This window comes from Ranitomeya variabilis, chromosome 5 (genome assembly GCF_051348905.1).
Source record: "Ranitomeya variabilis isolate aRanVar5 chromosome 5, aRanVar5.hap1, whole genome shotgun sequence".
Taxonomy (NCBI): Eukaryota; Metazoa; Chordata; class Amphibia; order Anura; family Dendrobatidae; genus Ranitomeya; species Ranitomeya variabilis.
The window spans coordinates 382,515,454-382,534,537 of record NC_135236.1 but is presented as its reverse complement, the minus strand read 5'-3'; the positions used below and the strand labels follow the sequence as shown (position 1 = coordinate 382,534,537).

Here is a 19,084-nt window from a genome sequence, read left to right as displayed (position 1 = left end):
CCATGGTGAAGAGATGGTGAACCCCTTCACAACAGCCAACCAAGTGACCGACACTCTCCAGGAGGTCGGCGTATCAATATCCAAATCTACCATAAAGAGAAGACTGCATGAAAGTAAATACAGAGGGTTCACTGCACGGTGAAAGTCACTCATAAGCATCAAGAATAAAATGGCTAGACTGGACTTTGCTAAAAAACATCTAAAAAAGCCAGAACAGTTCTGGAAGAACATTCTTTGGACAGATGAAACCAAGATCAACCTCTACCAGAATGATGGAAAGAGAAAAGTATGGCAAAGGTGTGGTACAGCTCATGATCCAAAGCATACCACATCATCTGTAAAACACGGCGGAGGCAGTGTGATGGCTTGGGCATGCATGGCTGCCAGTGGCACTGGGTCACTAGTGTTTATTGATGATGTGACACAGGACAGAAGCAGCCGAATGAATTCTGAGGTATTCAGAGACATATTGTGTGCTCAGATCCAGCCAAATGCAGCAAAACTGATTGGTCGTTGTTTCATACTAAGGATGGACAATGACCCAAAACATAAAGCCAAAGCAACCCAGGAGTTTATTAAAGCAAAGAAGTGGAATATTCTTGAAAGGCCAAGTCAGTCACCTGATCTCAACCCAATTGAGCATGCGTTTCACTTGTTAAAGACTAAACTTCAGACAGAAAGGCCCACAAACAAACAGCAACTGAAAACCACCGCAGTGAAGGCCTGGCAGAGCATCAAAAAGGAGGAAACACAGCGTCTGGTGATGTCCATGAGTTCTAGACATCAGGCAGTCATTGCCAACAAAGGGTTTTCAACCAAGTACTAAAAATGAACATTTTATTTAAAATTATTGAATCTGTCCAATTACTTCTGGTCCCTTTAAAAACAGGGTGGCACATGTTAAGGAGCTGAAACTCCTAAACCCTTCATCCAATTTTAATGTGGATACCCTCAAATGAAAGCTGAAAGTCTGAACTTCACCTGCATCTGAATTGTTTTGTTTAAAATTCATTGTGGTAATGTCTATGACCAAAATTAGAAAAATGATGTCTCTGTCCAAATATATATGGACCTAAGTGTATATGTAATATACGGTATATCCGTTCGCAGACCTCACATTGTGTGAACAGGATTTTTAGAGATTATAATTTTAATTTGTGGTTGATCATTATTAGGCTATGTTACCCCGATAAATTTTTGACGAGTTTTTTTTTTTTTACAAAAAATGCAAGTATAACATATTTTAGTTAATGGGTGCAGAAAATCTGCAACATCAAAACTCAAACTTGTGGGAACGTAGCCTGAGTAGTCTGTTATCTGACTCTGTAGAGAGCTGTATATAACGCCAAGACCAGGACTGGGTCTCATCAGGACCAAGCTGGGAAATCCTTTTTAGGAAAAACAGTAAGGCTGCGGTCACACTAGCAGTGTTTGGTCAGTATTTTACACCAGTATCTGTAAGCCAAAACCAGGAGTCAGGAGTGGGTGATAAATGCAGAAGTGGTGCATATGTTTCTGTTATACTTTTCCTCTAATTGTTCCACTCCTGGTTTTGACTTACAAATACTGATGAAAAATCCTGACCAAATACTGCTAGTGTGACAGCAGCCTTAGGAAAAGTTTGCATATATTTTTCTAGATTTAAGTCAAATCTATGCATCCAACAAAATATTCAGATTCTGTATAAAGCAGGGGATACGACATTAAGAAAACATGGTTTCTTTCCCGCTCTACTCTTATCCACAGGCTGAATTTGTTTTTGCAACTCATTTCTATTGAATTAGACAGCTGTAAAACCAGACACATCCTATGAGCAGAAGTGGCGCTGCTCCTGGAGAAATTAAGTCTCGTTTTTCTTACCTCATACAGATCCTTTCAGCCATCTAAAGTCAATCTAAGGGCTCATTCAGACATCCCTTTTGCACATATGTGTTGCGTCTCTGTTTTTCACAGATACAACTTGTGCCCACTATAATCTATGGGGCAGTACCGACTAACGCTTTTTTCTCATTCTGCTTCAGCATCAGAAAAAATCACAGCATGCTTCGAGTGCATCCGATAATCGGACGCTGCGCACACATACAATTCTATAGGTACATGTAAAACATCAGATGTTATCCAAGAGCTGTCCAATTTACTCAGACACAGACAACGGAGAAGATGGAGAAATTAAGTTCTCCATCTTCTCCGCACCTGTCCTGTAATTCTCTTATACGAGAGAATCAGATCACACTAAGGTGACACTCAGATCAATCTCTGTCAGAGTTTGAGTCGAGTGTCATTATCATAATCGGCCCGATTCTCTCTCATGACAGAACATACGGCGGTCTGACCACAGCCTAACAATTCTGATCGCTGTTAAGGCGCTGTCACAACTGTATTGGAGTCTCTATTGATGAAATCTGCAAATATACCTAATGAAATAGTGCAGTGTACTCGACTATTTGTCTGGTAAAATGACAAACAACATATAAAGAAATCTGATGGACCCCACTATTGTACATGGGGAGATTGGTGTCCATCAAGAGACTGTCATTTCCATTTTTTCTGCTCCTGTAATGGAGAGTAACAATGGGCGTGAAGACGCAGATTGTACAGCAAGTGTATTTTGACAAAATGACAGAAATAAAAAGCGTTAAAAAAGTAGTAATTTATAGGGTCATCTGAAAATATAATTGTCAGATGTTCTCCTGGTGAATTATGCAGGGCGATCATTGTTCATCAGATGTTTTGTGTCTCATACACACTTCTTCATGGTGTTAAATATTGTCCCATCTGATTTATCAGTATAAAAGTTGAAACACGCCTCGACCAGTAAAAACACATGGACAGTACATAGAAGAAAATGGCAGCAAAATAATATTATTCATATTGCATGTAAAGCAGCATATATTAAGGTGCATGTAATACATGATATTACTTTGGAAATAATATTAAAAAAATGCACTAAAGTCATTGGGTTCATTCATTCCCAGTGTCCCCAGCGCATCGTCATGAGTGATCCAATGTGCCTCTCTTTTTTAACTTGAGAGTATGTCTCTCTATTTCCTGGCTTTCCCTTCATTATGTGAACAATTCCTGTAAAGGCTTCACTTACATGAGCGAATAAATCGGACCAGTGCAATCCGATAAAAAAATCTGATTACATTTGGACCAATGTTATTCAATAATTCAGTGCTCATCTGCAATTTTTTTTATCAGCTCGGATCGTATTACAATCGGACTGATAAAAAAAAACCACAGCACGCTGTGAGTGGAAGCGAATTTCAGATCACAATCTCCAATGCAAGTCAATAAGTGTGAGAAAAAAAATTGCATTAGCACACAGGCCATGCATGTATTATATGATTTTTATGCACCCATCTCATAGGAAGCACAACATTTCATCAGTCAAGTACAGTAAATTCACATTAGCTGTCAGAATAAAATAGATATATACCGTAGATAGAATAAAGGAAAAGAATGGACCCCCATATTCAGATTTTTCTTAACCAGCTGAGGGAAGGCTGACATCTGGGGTTGATGTTTATAGTCTGGGAAGGGGGTAATACACATGAAGCTTCCCAGGCTATTAATATCAACTCACAGCTGTCTACTTAGGTTTTACTTGTTATTAACAAGGAGTGACCCCAAGAAAATGGCGTGGGATCCCCCTATTATTAATAACCAGCAAAGGCTAGGCAGACAGCTGTGGGCTGACATTAATAGCCTAGAAAGGAGCTATGGATATTGGCCCCCTCCCAGACTAAAAAAATCAGCCCCTAGCTACCCCAGAAATGGTGCATCCAATTGATGCATCAATTCTGGCGCTTAGCCACTTTCCCTGGTGCGGTGGTAAGTAGGGTAATAGTATTTGGGTTGATGTCAGCGTTGTAATGTCAGCTGACAAAAAGCCCAGCGGCTAGTAATGGAGATGCGTCTATAAGATACCTGCATTACTATCCCCTTAGACAAATTTAATAAAGACAAACACAGAGTAAAGTACTTTATTTGAAATAAGAACTCCCCAACCCTCTTTTACCCATTTATTAATATCCAAAGAAAAATAAAAAAAACCAAGACATCCTCACCTGTTCGCTGATAATCCATTTGCCCTGCGACGAGCCCAGCTCAGCTACATTTGGATGCTTTGCTGAGCGGTCATATACAATGCGACCACTCAGCCCGGTATCATGGACACACTAAGCTGAATGTGAAGAAAGCAGCTTCAGTGCCAAGTGATGGCGTCAGTAAGGTGAGAAATTTATCACGCAGCGAGAAGTGATGTCAGTGAGGTGCCCGGAGTTCATCGGCTACAAACTCAAGTCACATTATTAACTTCAGAGATCTGCAATGAAGTTGCATTTTTGCTAAAAATCGCATTGTACTTGCACTCGTCCTACTTTTCTGTATCAACATCAGAGCGAATTTTTAAACAATTGCTGCGCCTGTGATTGAAAAAGGGAAGCGTGTCACTCATCCAAGTTGTTTTTTTTCTGTTCTAAATGCCTTTACCTAATGAGCCCTTATTTTTTTAGTTATTCTAATGACAATATGGGTCTGCGTTTTGCTACTTAAAATAACGTCATATTGGACTCAATCATAGTCCAGTTTTTATTGATTATAGACCTAATTTTTCCAGCCATTAGGCTGTATTCAAATGAAAGTACAAATCTCCTATCTTTTGTTTTCGTTCTTCCTATATTTCTTTTTTAATCACATTTTTGGGTAATCCCTGCTTTGTAATCTTTCTTTAATTCACTGGCCTTTTATACAAAATTTTCGTCTGAATTATCAATCCTGTGTAATTTGACAAACTTTCTATATGGAAGTGATCTCGTAATGTCTTAAGGATGATAACTTGTGGTGAAGGAAGAGTTACAGGAAAAACAAGCCAGTGAATTACAGGAAAGATTACAAAGTAGGAGTTACCCACAAAATGTGATTGAATGCAAAAGATTAGGGATTTGTGTTTTCAATAGATTACAGTTCGATAGCTGGAAAAATTAGAACTATAATTTATAAAAATTGGACTATGATTGAGTCCAATATGACATTTGAAACAGCAACTCGCAGACCCATATTGTCCTTTAGAAGAAGGGATCATTTGTTAAGGGGCTGCTTAGAAAATAGTTGTCGAATGACACTTTCCATTGGCAATCATAGATGTGGCAGTTGTTCCTGCTGCTCCTGCACAGGAGATATAGCCTGTGATTCATCAAAAAGTTTTGCCACAAAACTGCTGGCATATTGGCCCCCCTGAGGAAGCTGCAAGCAAAACGCGCGTAGGGGCACGTGTCTGCATCAATGGACACTGATATGGGTAGGTGCAAATAATAATAATAATAATTATAATATTAATTTTTATTTATATAGCGCCAATATATTCCGCAGCACTTTACAATTAAGCGGGGACATGTACAAACAATAAATTCGGTACGAGTTAAGACAATTTAAACAGTGACAAATAATGGGAATACTGGCTCTTCTACTACATGGGTTTTACTTTTTGGTCATTGACCGATTTGAAATGTGGAATATTTACTATTGGATATCTATGTGGTAGTAGGGAACTGTATCCTCCTTTATATTGTTTAATGCACTGTTACTTTATTATATACTTTTACAATAGGAGGTTATATTGACTCTTTTGTACCTTCCTCCCCATATCCGGTGTCTTTAGTGTGACATTCCTCATTTGATGTCTGTTCATGGGGAAGAGTGTTTTCCAAAATTTCTCAATCACTTCCTCTTAGCTTAATAAATGTCATAAGTCTTTCTTATCACTTTCTATACTTCCGTACGCACATCTCACTCATTATGTCGTCACTCATAAACCTGTCTTACAATAGTCTTTATTGGCTTTCAGATGTTATTGTCTGACACTCACTGTTAAGCAGAACCGTACTGCTGAAATCCGCTCCCGCTAGGGAAAGATATTTGCTTCCGCTCCTGATATAGCGCATAGGGAATGGTATGCATTGATTAAAGGTGATTTAGTGAATGTCGTTGACGTTGCATTTAAGTAACTTGATACTTAAATTAAAATGATGAAACAATCAATGTGCTGAACACAAGAGTGTGATGATCTATGTACTACTTCCTATTGTTCTACAGTAGTAGACTTTAGTGTTCCTATATAGCTCTCCACCTGCATAAAAGCAGGTTGTTGTTGCAAATTGTTGTTGCTTTCAACATTTGAACATTTTAATCGCCAGATTAATGTCTACAGAAAACAATAACAAACTCTGCCAGGTGTGATGATATATTTTATATATATATAAACGTAACATTGTAATTACAAAACAGTTGGGTATTTATCACACTTTAATACTTTTATTTAACAGTTCAGCTCAGTTGTAGTTCTTGCGGTATACAAAATTCAACTTTTAGCAATTTTACCCCCCTCTCACCACTTTTGAAAAGTATGAGGGGGGGGGGGGAGGGGGCAATGTCATGGTTAGCCAGACACGTTGGTGTAAACAGGATCAACAAATTGCAACATTTTAAAAAGTCACAAAAATGTTGCAGTCCTCACTGCAGTAGGGAGTAGAGTAAAAATTGGGGAAACGTCTCTAAACATGTTTATTTTAAGCAAAGATGTGTTAAACAGTGTGGATCAAATGCCCCTAAGTTTTTGGCCATTAAGACTTGACAAGGGAGTGTGCTGGAGTAAGGAGCTCTTGATTCATTATGAGACGTACACCTCTTAATGAATCTGTTTCATCTGAAAAAGTGCAGTACGCCTCCATAAGCCTTGCCACAAATATTACTCCAGTCAGGGACTGGAGTAAGATTTCGAGCTTAAGGCATACTACAGCTGGTCGTGAATTAGACGAACTGTGGCATCCCAACCCCATCCCACCCCAGCTCCACCCACTTTGGCGGAACTGGTATAAAAGCTACAAACATTGCAAAATGTTTGCGCAGACTCAAGTTACGCAAAAATGTAGAGACTTGTCAAAGCGTTTTATGACAGATTTCTGGCCAAAACACTTTGACAACTCGGGGCCATAATTTTACCTGTAACACATTGGCATTCAGTATAAAGCTCACGAATGCTTCGGAGATAGAGAAGATGAAAACAAGAACAAGGATTGTATGTACAGTTCTTCACAGTCTAGGTCACTATGTGACAAAATTTAGCATTTGAAAAAATTCAAGTGTATTCACAGGAGATGGTGACCAAAGGAAATGTCAGGGACTGCGTGGGAAAATAGGGATTTCACGGGGGCAATTAAATTAATGATTGTTCTTCCAATGGCTATTAAGATTTCCTGGGTAGCAGGGCACACTAGAGAGTGCTTATGAGGACCAAGAGAGCTTGTCTCATCCTACCATTATAGCTTATAACCTTCCAGCATTTGTATATTACTTGTTAAATACCCTGCCTAACAGCCCATAATAGGGTTGGACATCTAAGCACATCTTTAAAAAAAGTCTCACTCACACTGGCTTATAACACGGCCAATTCTCTCACTATTTAAGCAGACACAGACAATGGAGAAGATAGAGAAATTAAGTTACCGGTCTTCTCCACACCTTGCAAGAGAATCGCATCACACTCTGGCAGAGTTTGAGCTGAGTGTCATAGCATAACCTGGTCCTAGGTTTTTGTCTTGATGAAGAGGTCCTGTGTGACCTTGAAACGCGTTGACTTTTAAAACCTGCACAATAAATGTGTTTACTATAATTCACCATGGATTCGTCATCAGCAGCGCATGAGTGACACCTCCATCCCGGTTCCTCAAGGCATATTGTGCACTTACTCTGAGTAATTCATATGGTAGAAGTTGCCGAGATATATGTCATATGTTGCTGCACCCAAGCACCCAGCTTGCAGCTTTTTTCTACTTTAAGGGTTATGGGACTTTTGTTGACTTCTAATATTCTTATCATCATTATCCATTATATATAACAACCTATCTTAAGCACATAGGAAAAAAGGGAACAACTAGGAAATTGTATGCCACAAATCACATGCACAGAAAGGTTCCTGAGTACACATCTACCTGTATTGACCTGTGCATTTCTGGAAATATTTCTACCAATATTAATTTACATATAATAAAATATATACTGTTAAAATGAATTCCTGACTGAAGTATTGTACTTCTTCCCAAAAATACCCATGAGTATCATTGTCACTGGAAGAACGACTTATTTCTTAATGTTACCCTGTCATTAACAGTTAAAGTTTTGTTTCATTCCAGTTGGACAAAGCCAATTTTGAGGAAAGGATACAGGCAGCGATTGGAATTGTCAGATATTTACCAAATTTCTACCGGGGACTCTGCAGATAATCTGTCTGAACAACTTGAAAGGTACATAAAGGTGCAATATATTGGTGTTTAATCTATAAGCCAAAACCATGACAGCGTATTGCCCATTTCATACTTGGAAGTTGTAGTCACTGTACGGTATTAAGGAAATATGTATGCAGCGAACCTATTCTCCAACCAAGAAGGGTATGTATATATATATATATATAGTATATATATTTGATAGAATTTAATTGTAAAAAAAAACTAATAAGAGAGAAGAGTAACAGCTGCATAACAAAATGAATGGCAGACCATTCGGAATATTTAGCAAAACAAAAACACCAAGATTGGAAATCAAATATGGTAAACTATATAAAATATCGAAATTAAGGCCAAGACATATAAATGTGTGTAAAAGAATGCCTTTATTTATTATATGGCAAATGGCACTACATAATGTGCCTGTACTTGGAAGAATGAATCAAAAAGTGTATAACAATAAAATAATGACCGGACGGACAAAAAAATGAAAAAATCATTTAAGACTTGGACCGTGGTAGGCACAATACATGTATCTACATATATAAGTGTTGTGCAAAGAAGCAATGTATAAAAAGTGCAAACAATGCAATAAATGCAGTACTAAATCTAGACATGTGCATATACTATACTGTGAGGAGCCAAATAATCAAGCTATGGGCTATTAAATAAAATATAATGATATAGGTGTATATACCATGGCCATGTGCCAGAAGCGAGATATATGACAAAAAATGATAAAAGAACAGTGATATGTAACATATGCTGAACAAAGTAAATACCAATGAAGGATAAGTGAAAAAATAAATGTGCCAGAATCCTACATGTAAAGTGCACCAAAGAACAAGAAGCTATAAACCTTGTAATATACCTGCAACATCCGTCCCTACAAGTACAGCGCACCCCGACGCGCATCACTGTTCTTTTATCATTTTTTGCCATATATCTCACTTCTGGCACATGGCATATATGTAGGATATAGGTATATACACCTATATCATTGTATTTTATTTAATAGCCCATAGCTTGATTATTTGACTCCTCACAGTATAGTATTTGCACATGTCTAGTTATATTACTGCATTTATTGCATTATTTGCACTTTTTGCACATTGCTTCTTTGCACAACACTTATATATGTAGATACATGTATTGTGCCTACCACCGTCCAAGTCTTATATGATTTTTTCATTTTTTGTCTGTCCGGTCATTATTTTATTGTTGTACACTTTTTGATTAATTCTTCCAAGTACAGGCACATTATGTAGTGCCATTTGCCATATAATAAGTAAAGGCATTCTTTTACATACGTTTATATGTCTTGGCCTTAATTTTGATATTTTATATATATTGTTTACCATATTTGATTTCCAATCTTGGTGTTTTTGTTTTACAGTACGGTATTAAGCCTCATTCAGAAATCTGCCATTTTCTTATACATAAAAACATGGATTGTTGTTCATCAGTGTTTTGGATCTGAGTTTCATTAGTATTTAGTCAGTGCATTAGTTTTTACAATAGCAAATAGATAATGGCTGCACTCAACTTTACTTAAGCAAGGAAATGTGCGATACATGAAATATGAATAGCATAATGGCTTGTGAAATCTATGAAAAAACACATGAGATGCTTAGCGCAAGATTTGGCCAAAAATTGTGAGCCCATCCACCAAACGTCAAGGTGATCTCAGATCGGATGGGTACCTGACCTGACTGCCTAGTGTGAACACTTACCTATGGCTAATAACATGGTAAAGCCTGCATTTATAGGAAGCTCAGTACCAACTGTGTCTGGATGTAATTAAAATCACAGCATGGTGAAGGGCGGGGCGTTCAAGTCAGAAAAAAAAGTAGTTAGTTTTTACAATGTTTCTCCTATCCGCTACAGTGATAATCCCGACCAGTAGATGAATTGCCCTCAGATGCCATCCGTGTGGTGTCCGTGACTTTCACGGATCCCTAGACTTGTATGGCTAATTTTCATCTATGACTTCGATCAAAAACGGACTTGTCAACATGATTTTTTTTCGGACCACTCGAACATGTGAGCACCCCTATAGGCAGTAATGGTTATGTGTTCTGTCCGTGTAAAACATGTATGGAACACGTACGTGCCTCACAGATGAGTTGGGCCTATGAGTTGAAAAGTGAACAGTTCGATAGAAATACATTTCTACTGAAAGGACAATATAATTTAAGACGATATATTTAATGGTGATGAATCAAGAATATCTTACACTAATCAAGTCAGGGTTCGTGTACTCAGTGGTTATTCAATGATGCACTCTCACTGTGTGAGAGCATATTCAAACAACAGAATTCCTTATCCGTTTGCTATCTGGTTCAAACAAAGAGCATAGAATTTCATGAAACTATACATATCATTTTTTTAAACATCTGTGAATGAATGCCAAAAGCTCATGAGCACAGGAAGCGAAGGCTAATTGGTGTAGTCTGATCCTATAAAGAGGTACGGTGGCACAAAATGCTGGAGAAATTAAAGTGAGCCTCTCACATTGAAAATGCAGGCAGTCCAATTTGCAGGAGCATGATACGGAGCTAGAGAGAAGACGAGATGTATGGTTTTGTTAAAAAGAATTCAGTATACTCTGTGTTTTATTCATTTAAAGGGAACCTGTCATTAGATTCATGCTTTCTGATCCATGGTCAGTATGAATAGGAGCCACACAGTGAGATTACAGACAGGTATGTTTTACCTGTATGAAAAGCCAAGAACGATCTGAGATTTAAAGGGATCCAGTCAGTATATTCATTCTGCCTGAGATTTAAATTAATAAAATACATTTTAGAATGATTGATCCCTCACAAACACAGCGATACCCAACTGGCAGCATATGAATTTTTTGCCACATAGTCATTGTTTGACTAGATCTGTATTGGGGAACACTGCTACTGGCTCTGCAAAGAAGCTCTCTCTATATTTATATTCTTACCCCTGGCTCTGGCCGAATATGGCTCAGATGTCATCGCGGCACACATTTGATGTCCCTATATACCTGTTCAGCACTATGATCTGAAAGAAAAGGATCTTAGCACGACCCAAAGTTTAAATTTATCATAAGATGTATAATGATGGCTTTTCACGCTTATGCACGTTTTGGGCTTTACATTTTTCTCTACATTTTAGCTAATGCATATTGTGACAGTTCATAGGAAGACTGTTGTCTATACCTGTCTTATCTGTGATTATATGCCCGTTTGTGCCATCTGTCACACTCAGAAACAAAGTCTCAATAAGAGTGTAAGAAAAGTTTTGATTTGCCTCATTTCTACATTGATAGATAAGATGTTATTCTATCAACAAGTCAGCTTTGTCTGCATTGTTACCAGTGAGAATAGTCTGTCTTTGTTTTCGTCTTGCTGAGCACTGGATGAAATCCAAAAACTTTATTTGCCTATTATTTTGCATTGGTCTTAAGATCCCTGGCAGTTTTTAGACATAGAATGACCTTTACATGAATTAACTCCCTGCCATGAGATATATAGTTGGGTACCTAAATCTGTCAAAGGCATGAATGAGCTGTCCCTGCACTAACATTTTCATGATCATGAAGAATAGATCACTTTGGTTTTCTAAAGCTTTGTTTTTATTGCCATCATTATTTGACCTTGCTAAGTTTCCCTGGAAATACCTGGAAATTAGGAGGAATGTTACAAGTGTTAAAGCTGCATTTGATGGATAACTATTTTGTTTTGTGTTTTTCCTTTAGAGAATGGGACAGGGAATTGGCAACATCAAAGACAAATCCCAAATTAATCAACGCACTGAAACGTTGTTTTTTCTGGAGATTCCTTTTCTACGGTATTTTACTCTACCTTGGGGTGAGAAGACAAATTTATTTAAATATATAATGATTTTGAGTATTTTGTATCGTGACAAGTTGACTATGTACTTTAGTATTCATGTTACTTATTTTTACATTTACCAACATTTGTTAACAATTCTCAATTATTCATTTTTTTTTTAATGCAAATTTTATCTCACATTTTTTTTTAATTCACTGTAAGGGCTCAGTCAGATGGCTTTCACGCTCTGGTCGGGAGAGCTGCTAGCCAGTCCGTACACTGCATTCTGATCTCAGTCCAATTTATGCGGCTATCTGACCGCGCCCTTATAGTGTATTGTAATTCAGTGTCGTTAATATTGTTCTTAATATCAAGTTAAAATCATCCTTCAGCTGTCAACCTCCTAGGTAGCCTTGTATATTAATAAAATAAATAGAACACTGTGGGCAAGTCCTGTAATAAAGACATTTTATTTCATGCTTTGTGACATTAGTTTTATATTGTTTGAATCATTTGCTATATATTGCATTTTACATTATTTGAAAAAAAAAGAACAACATTCTTTAGATGTATTTGATAAAGTATTAATCAAGTATCACAAATCATTTACCCTTTGTTTTAGTAGTCTACTTTACCTAAAACTATAAAATGATTATCTATTTGCATTTTGGATCATCCAATACACCTTAGAAGTCATAATGTAATAATTATACAACCTAATTGATTCCACTTACAAAAGTCATCTCATCCATCAGCACATTGGCCTTGAAGTAATGTATTTAGCCAATATTCCATGGTAATATTTACCTTCTTACCATTTCTGCCAAGGAATAAAGTTGTGGCCCATGTTCCAAAAAATCTAGGGAATTTAAACCTTCATTTATGCCCATTGAAAGAGATAGTGAGAGCAGGAAACCCCTGGTACATCGTCACTCTAAACATTAAGGTTAGGTCTGTCCATATCTGAACTCAACTGATGTCTGACCTCAGTAACGTACAGTGGTTGTTAAAAGTTAGTGGACGATTCCGAATTTTGCACATTTTTGCGCACATTTGAACTAAAACTACATCAGATTTTCACATAAATCCTAAAATTAGTTTTAAAGAGTACCAAAGCAAATAAATGAGTTACAAATATTAGACTTTGTCTTTCTTTTTAGGTAAATGTTGGAAGGGTTCACAAACTTTCAGGCACCGCTGTAGACCCCATGGTACATTAAGAGTTGGATCATGTTGTTAAACAGAATTGCATTGCAGGAAGAGTGCAGTGGTACTTCAGAGCTGGATTTACAAGCTCTGTAGCCAAGAGCTGTACTCTTTGCCTGGGAGACCACCCAAAGCTGATAGACTGCAGCAGTAGTCGGCAACCTAGGCTCTGAGCATTAAGCAATAAAATGTAATATCCCCCCTTTTTTGAGAACAGAGAATTTTTTTAATAACAAGTAATTGTAACATTGCTTGTTTTTCAAGCACTTAGAAATTTTACCCATTTAAGATGATGCAAACCCCCCTTTATTTGCTTTACATCACTCACTATCAATTACAACTGATGTTAATCTAAGTACTTCCTCAGCGAAGGACGTCACATACACCAAGCGCTGCCACGCACATGGCTACATATATGGCCCCTCTCTAACCTTTGGCAATCAATTCTGATGAAGGTCTGATTTTAAGACCGAAAACGTTCAACTTTTGATTGCAACAATAAAAAGAGACTTTATTTCACCGTTCACCATTTTGAGTGCCAAGTTCTTCTCATAGTGCTAAGTACTACCAATTATTGTGGCATAATGATATTTTTTTTCATTTGAAATATCTTCTGCTGTTCACAGGGTTGCACTAGAGCACTAAAAGATCCTGCAGTGGTCCCAGGATCTGACATCATAAATGGCTTCAAAGGTTCCCCAGATGACAATGTCATTTGTAGTTTGACTGTGAGCTAATTACCCGACTATTGGGGTATAATTCCTGTTTCTGTTTCACACTAACCAGTTTATTATTTGATCTTTATATCCTAAACATGAAGTGATAACTAGAAAACTTAGGGTGCAATTCAAATGGATGTGCAGCAAAGTTCTCTATAGATTAAGCGTGAGCCTTTAGAGCTATTTTGTCAACTAGCCACAGTCTCACACTGACCACGCTCACTCCCACCGATTTCTGAGCAAAGAGGAGGGCAATGGGGCAGACAAGTAGACTGAAGATATTGCTGGATCAGGAAGGTGGCCCATTCAAACACCAAACTGCTAACTTCTTAAATACTGTACAGTGCAAACCTAAGGTCTTTCATATCTGGCTTGGGTAGCACTTTACACCTTCTTTATTGTACAGGAAGGAGTTATGCAACTCTATTATGTGAGTCGATGAGCAAGTCTTGTACTGGCCACCATCCAGCCCATCTTTCCATAAATGAAAGTCATTAAGTAAAACTGGGCAGTAGCACAAGAAAGAAGAAAATGACAGCCAAAGATTAGCGACAACTGAGCGTATTGTCTCGATCTGATACACAACTGTCAGGACACTTGTTGCCCATCCTGTTTGTGGTGTTCAGAACTGCCCAGCCTTCCTACCAGGTTGCTAGGAAAAAAATACCTTCTAGTTAACAGTAAGGTACTGCCTCATGTTGTATGATTTTGTGAATGTCATGTATTTTTATTTAAATCTAAAAATAAATGGATAATACTAATAATGCCTTTCTAATACATTCCATTCCATCTTAGGAAGTCACCAAAGCTGTCCAACCACTTCTTCTTGGAAGAATTATAGCTTCTTATGACACAAATAACAAGCTGGAGCGATCCATTGCTTACTACTTGGCGATTGGCCTATCTCTTCTCTTTGCTATCAGAATGCTGCTTCTACATCCTGCCATATTCGGCCTCCATCATATAGGGATGCAAATGAGGATAGCAATGTTCAGTTTAATTTATAAAAAGGTAAGTATCGCTTATTTTCATTTCCCATTTTTGTTATATATAGCAGAGATGAGCGGATCTTTTGAAATTCAAACATGCCAACTTTGCATAATTTTTCTAAAAAATTTGATTTGTGGTGAATAAATTCACGCAAATCTCGATGCTGGAAAGCTTTTCAGTGCCTGTAAAATACATGTGGGTGAAAGGGGAAACAGCCCTGCTGACCATAAGAGCTTAGAATTTAGAGACGAGAGAGAGAAAACCCTGCAGACAAAAAGAGATTACACTCTAAAGAAGAGAGATCCCTGCAGACAAAAGAAGACACATTTAACCAACAAAATTCCTCTTAAACAATGGGAAAGTGATCCCTTCCAATATTAGCAATATAACCTAAAAGCGACCATGAAGGAGCATACAATCAGAAGATAATAAAGTATAACAAATTTTATCTAAATATAGCAAATAATAATAAAGTACCTAAAAAAACCTGTTCATTTATCAAAGGGAAAAGTGGTAACAGGAACTATACAGCAATGGCCTCTAAAATCCCAAGCTTGTGCACCGGGCATCGGCTCCCCAGGCATGTGCACTAAATCTGGGTGTACGTCCCCAGCTTGTTTTCATATGTGAGCATGCTCATCGGCGGGGTGCGAGAAGACAGTAGTACGCATAGCATGCGCGTTCACAATCTATCATGAGGCCACTGACTTACAGCAGCTTCGGAGCATACGCACATGTGAAAACAAGCTGGGGACGTACACCTGGATTCAGTGCGCATGCTCAGGGACCTAATAGCCAGTGCGCAAGCATCGGATTTCCGAGGCCGTTGCCGTGATGTCAAGCCAGTCACAGCAATCAATCACAATGTGGTGGGAGTAAATAATTTTGACTTTAATAAATATGAATACTTCTGTCTGTCAGTTTATTAGTCTGTAGATGTGGCTAACACATACAGTGGGGGAAATAAGTATTTGATCTCTTGCTTATTTTGTAAGTTTGCCCATTGACAAAGACATGAACAGTCTATAATTTTAAGGGTAGGTTAATTTTAGTATTGAGAGATAGAATATCAAAAATAAAATCCAGAAAATCACATTGTATAAATTATATAAACTTATTTGCATTTTGCAGTGAGAAATAAGTATTTGATCCCTTACCAACCATTAAGTGTTCTGGCTTCTACAGACCAGTTAGACGCTCCTAATTAACTTATCACTTGCATTAATTACAGCTGTCTTACATAGTCACCTTTATAAAAGACTCCTGTCCAAGGACTCAATCAGTCAGACTCTTACCTCTACAACATGGGCAAGACCAAAGAGCCAATGAGCTTTATAAGGATGTCAGGGACAAGATCATAGACCTGTAGCACAAAGCTGGAATGGGCTACAAAAACATAAGTAAGATACGGGGTGAGAAGGAGACAATTGTTGGTGTAATAGTAAAAAAATGAAGAAATACAAAATGACTGTCAATCAACATCGATCTAGGGCACCAAGCAAAATCTCACCTCATGGGGTATCCTTGATCATGAGGAAGGTGACAGATCAGCCTTAAACTACACAGAGGGAACTTGTTAATGATCTCAAGGCAGCTGGGACCACAGTCACCAAGAAAACCATTGGTAACACATTACGTCGTAAAGGTTTAAAATCCTGCAGTGCCCGCAAGGCCCCCCTTTGCTCAAGAAGGCACATGTACAGGCCTGTCTGAAGTTTGCCAATGAACATCTGGATGATTCTGTGAGTGATTTGGAGATGGTGCTGTGGTCAGGTGAGACAACAATTGAGGTCTATGGCATTAACTCAACTCGCCGTGTTTGGAGGAAGAGAAATGCTGCCTTTGACCCAAAGAACACTGCCCCCACTGTCAAGCATGGAGATGGAAACATTATGTTTTGGGGGTGCTTCTCTGCTAAAGGCACAGGACTACTTCACCTCATCAATGCGAGAATGGATGGAGCCATGTACCATAAAATCATGAGTGACAACCTCCTTCCCTCCACCAGGACATTAAAAATGGGTCGTGGCTGGGTCTTCCAGCAAGATAATGACCCAAAACATATAATAAGGCAGCAAAGGAGTGGCTAAAAAAATACACATTAAGGTCATGGAGTGGCTTAGCCAGTCTCTAGACCTTAATCCCATAAAAAACTTATTAAGCTCCCAGTTTCCAAATGACAGCCTAAAAATCTTAATGATTTAGAGATGATCTGCAAAAAGGAGTGGACCAAAATTCCTCCTGACATGCGCAAACCTCATCATCAATTACAAAAAAAGTCTGACTGCTGTGCTTGCCAACAAGGGTTTTGCTACTATGTATTAAGTATTGTTTGCCTGAGGGATCAAATACTTATTTCTCACTGCAAAATGCAAAAAAAATTCTTTCATTTATACAATGTGATTTTCTGGATTTTATTTTTGATATTCTATGTCTCAATGTTAAAATTAACCTCCCCTTAAAATTATAGACTGTTCATGTCTTTGTCAGTGGGCAAACCTACAAAATCAGCAAGGGATCAAATACTTATTTCCCCCACTGTATGTGACTGCTGGCTCTTAATTATCAAGTCAGGAAGTAAAGCGCACAGTTGCACTATAAAAATGGCGCCTAAGTAATGACAAATGCTAGTTTATATGGTCGGACAGATGGTCTATTACCTGTGGCTATAGTAGAGGAGAGCTGTGCACTGTTGCTGGTTACCTCGACGTGTGTTTCACCGCCTCTACAGTTTTGTCAGGAGCTGCATGTTATCACATCTAAGGGTGACTAAACTGACAAACAGAAGTATTTATGTTTATTAAGGTCAGAAACTTATTTGATATATGAGTATATGCTTATCTGCTGAATAGTTCCTATTACCATTTTTCCCTCTGATAAATGAACAGTTTTTTAGGTACTTTATTATTATGCTTGCTATTTTTAGATAAAATTCGTTTATATGCTTTTTTCATGGTGGCTTTAGGTTCTTAAAAAAGAATTACATTCTACTCTACAGAACAGAACAAGGGCCCTGCTGTTCATAATAGCTGACATGCCATAGGAGAGAGGACCACGTTGACCATAACAGCTTAAAGGGAACCTGTCATAGCCGTTTTGTGTTTTAAACTGTCCCCAGTGTGTTGTTAGTGATGCAATGTGCCACCCCTATGCAGTGTGCATCACTAACTTTGTTTTCTCAAAGAAACGCTTCCAGTATACACTCACTGGCCACTTTATTAGGTACACCTGTCCAACTTCTTGTTAACACTTAATTTCTAATCAGCCAATCACATGGCGGCAACTCAGTGCATTTAGGCATGTAGACATGGTCAAGACAATCTCCTGCAGTTCAAACCGAGCATCAGTATGGGGAAGAAAGGTGATTTGAGTGCCTTTGAACGTGGCATGGTTGTTGGTGCCAGAAGGGCTGGTCTGAGTATTTCAGAAACTGCTGATCTACTGGGATTTTCACGCACAACCATCTCTAGGGTTTACTGAGAATGGTCCGAAAAAGAAAAAAAATCCAGTGAGCGGCAGTTCTGTGGGCGGAAATGCCTTGTTGATGCCAGAGGTCAGAGGAGAATGGGCAGACTGGTTCGAGCTGATAGAAAGGCAACAGTGACTCAAATCGCCACCCGTTACAACCAAGGTAGGCCTAAGAGCATCTCTGAACGCACAGTGCGTCGAACTTTGAGGCAGATGGGCTACAGCAGCAGAAGACCACACCGGGTACCACTCCTTTCAGCTAAGAACAGGAAACTGAGGCTACAATTTGTACAAGCTCATCGAAATTGGACAGTAGAAGATTGGAAAAACGTTGCTTGGTCTGATGAGTCTCGATTTCTGCTGCGACATTCGGATGGTAGGGTCAGAATTTGGCGTCAACAACATGAAAGCATGGATCCATCCTGCCTTGTATGGAGCATCTTTGGGATGTGCAGCCGACAAATCTGCGGCAACTGTGTGATGCCATCATGTAAATATGGACCAAAATCTCTGAGGAATGCTTCCAGCACCTTGTTGAATCTATGCCACGAAGAATTGAGGCAGTTCTGAAGGCAAAAGGGGGTCCAACCCGTTACTAGCATGGTGTACCTAA

At 38.4% G+C, this 19,084-nt stretch overlaps 1 protein-coding gene across 2 annotated transcripts in view; it reads left to right on the top strand.

Moving 5' to 3' along the window:
• Positions 1-19,084, top strand: part of CFTR (CF transmembrane conductance regulator) — a 262,694-nt gene that overhangs the window by 31,095 nt on the left and 212,515 nt on the right. For both annotated transcript variants that reach the window (XM_077265003.1, XM_077265004.1), the window contains exons 2-4: positions 8,193-8,303; positions 12,013-12,124; positions 14,809-15,024. In XM_077265003.1, the coding sequence (XP_077121118.1) occupies positions 8,193-8,303; positions 12,013-12,124; positions 14,809-15,024 (439 nt within the window). The remainder of the gene's footprint in view (positions 1-8,192; positions 8,304-12,012; positions 12,125-14,808; positions 15,025-19,084) is intronic.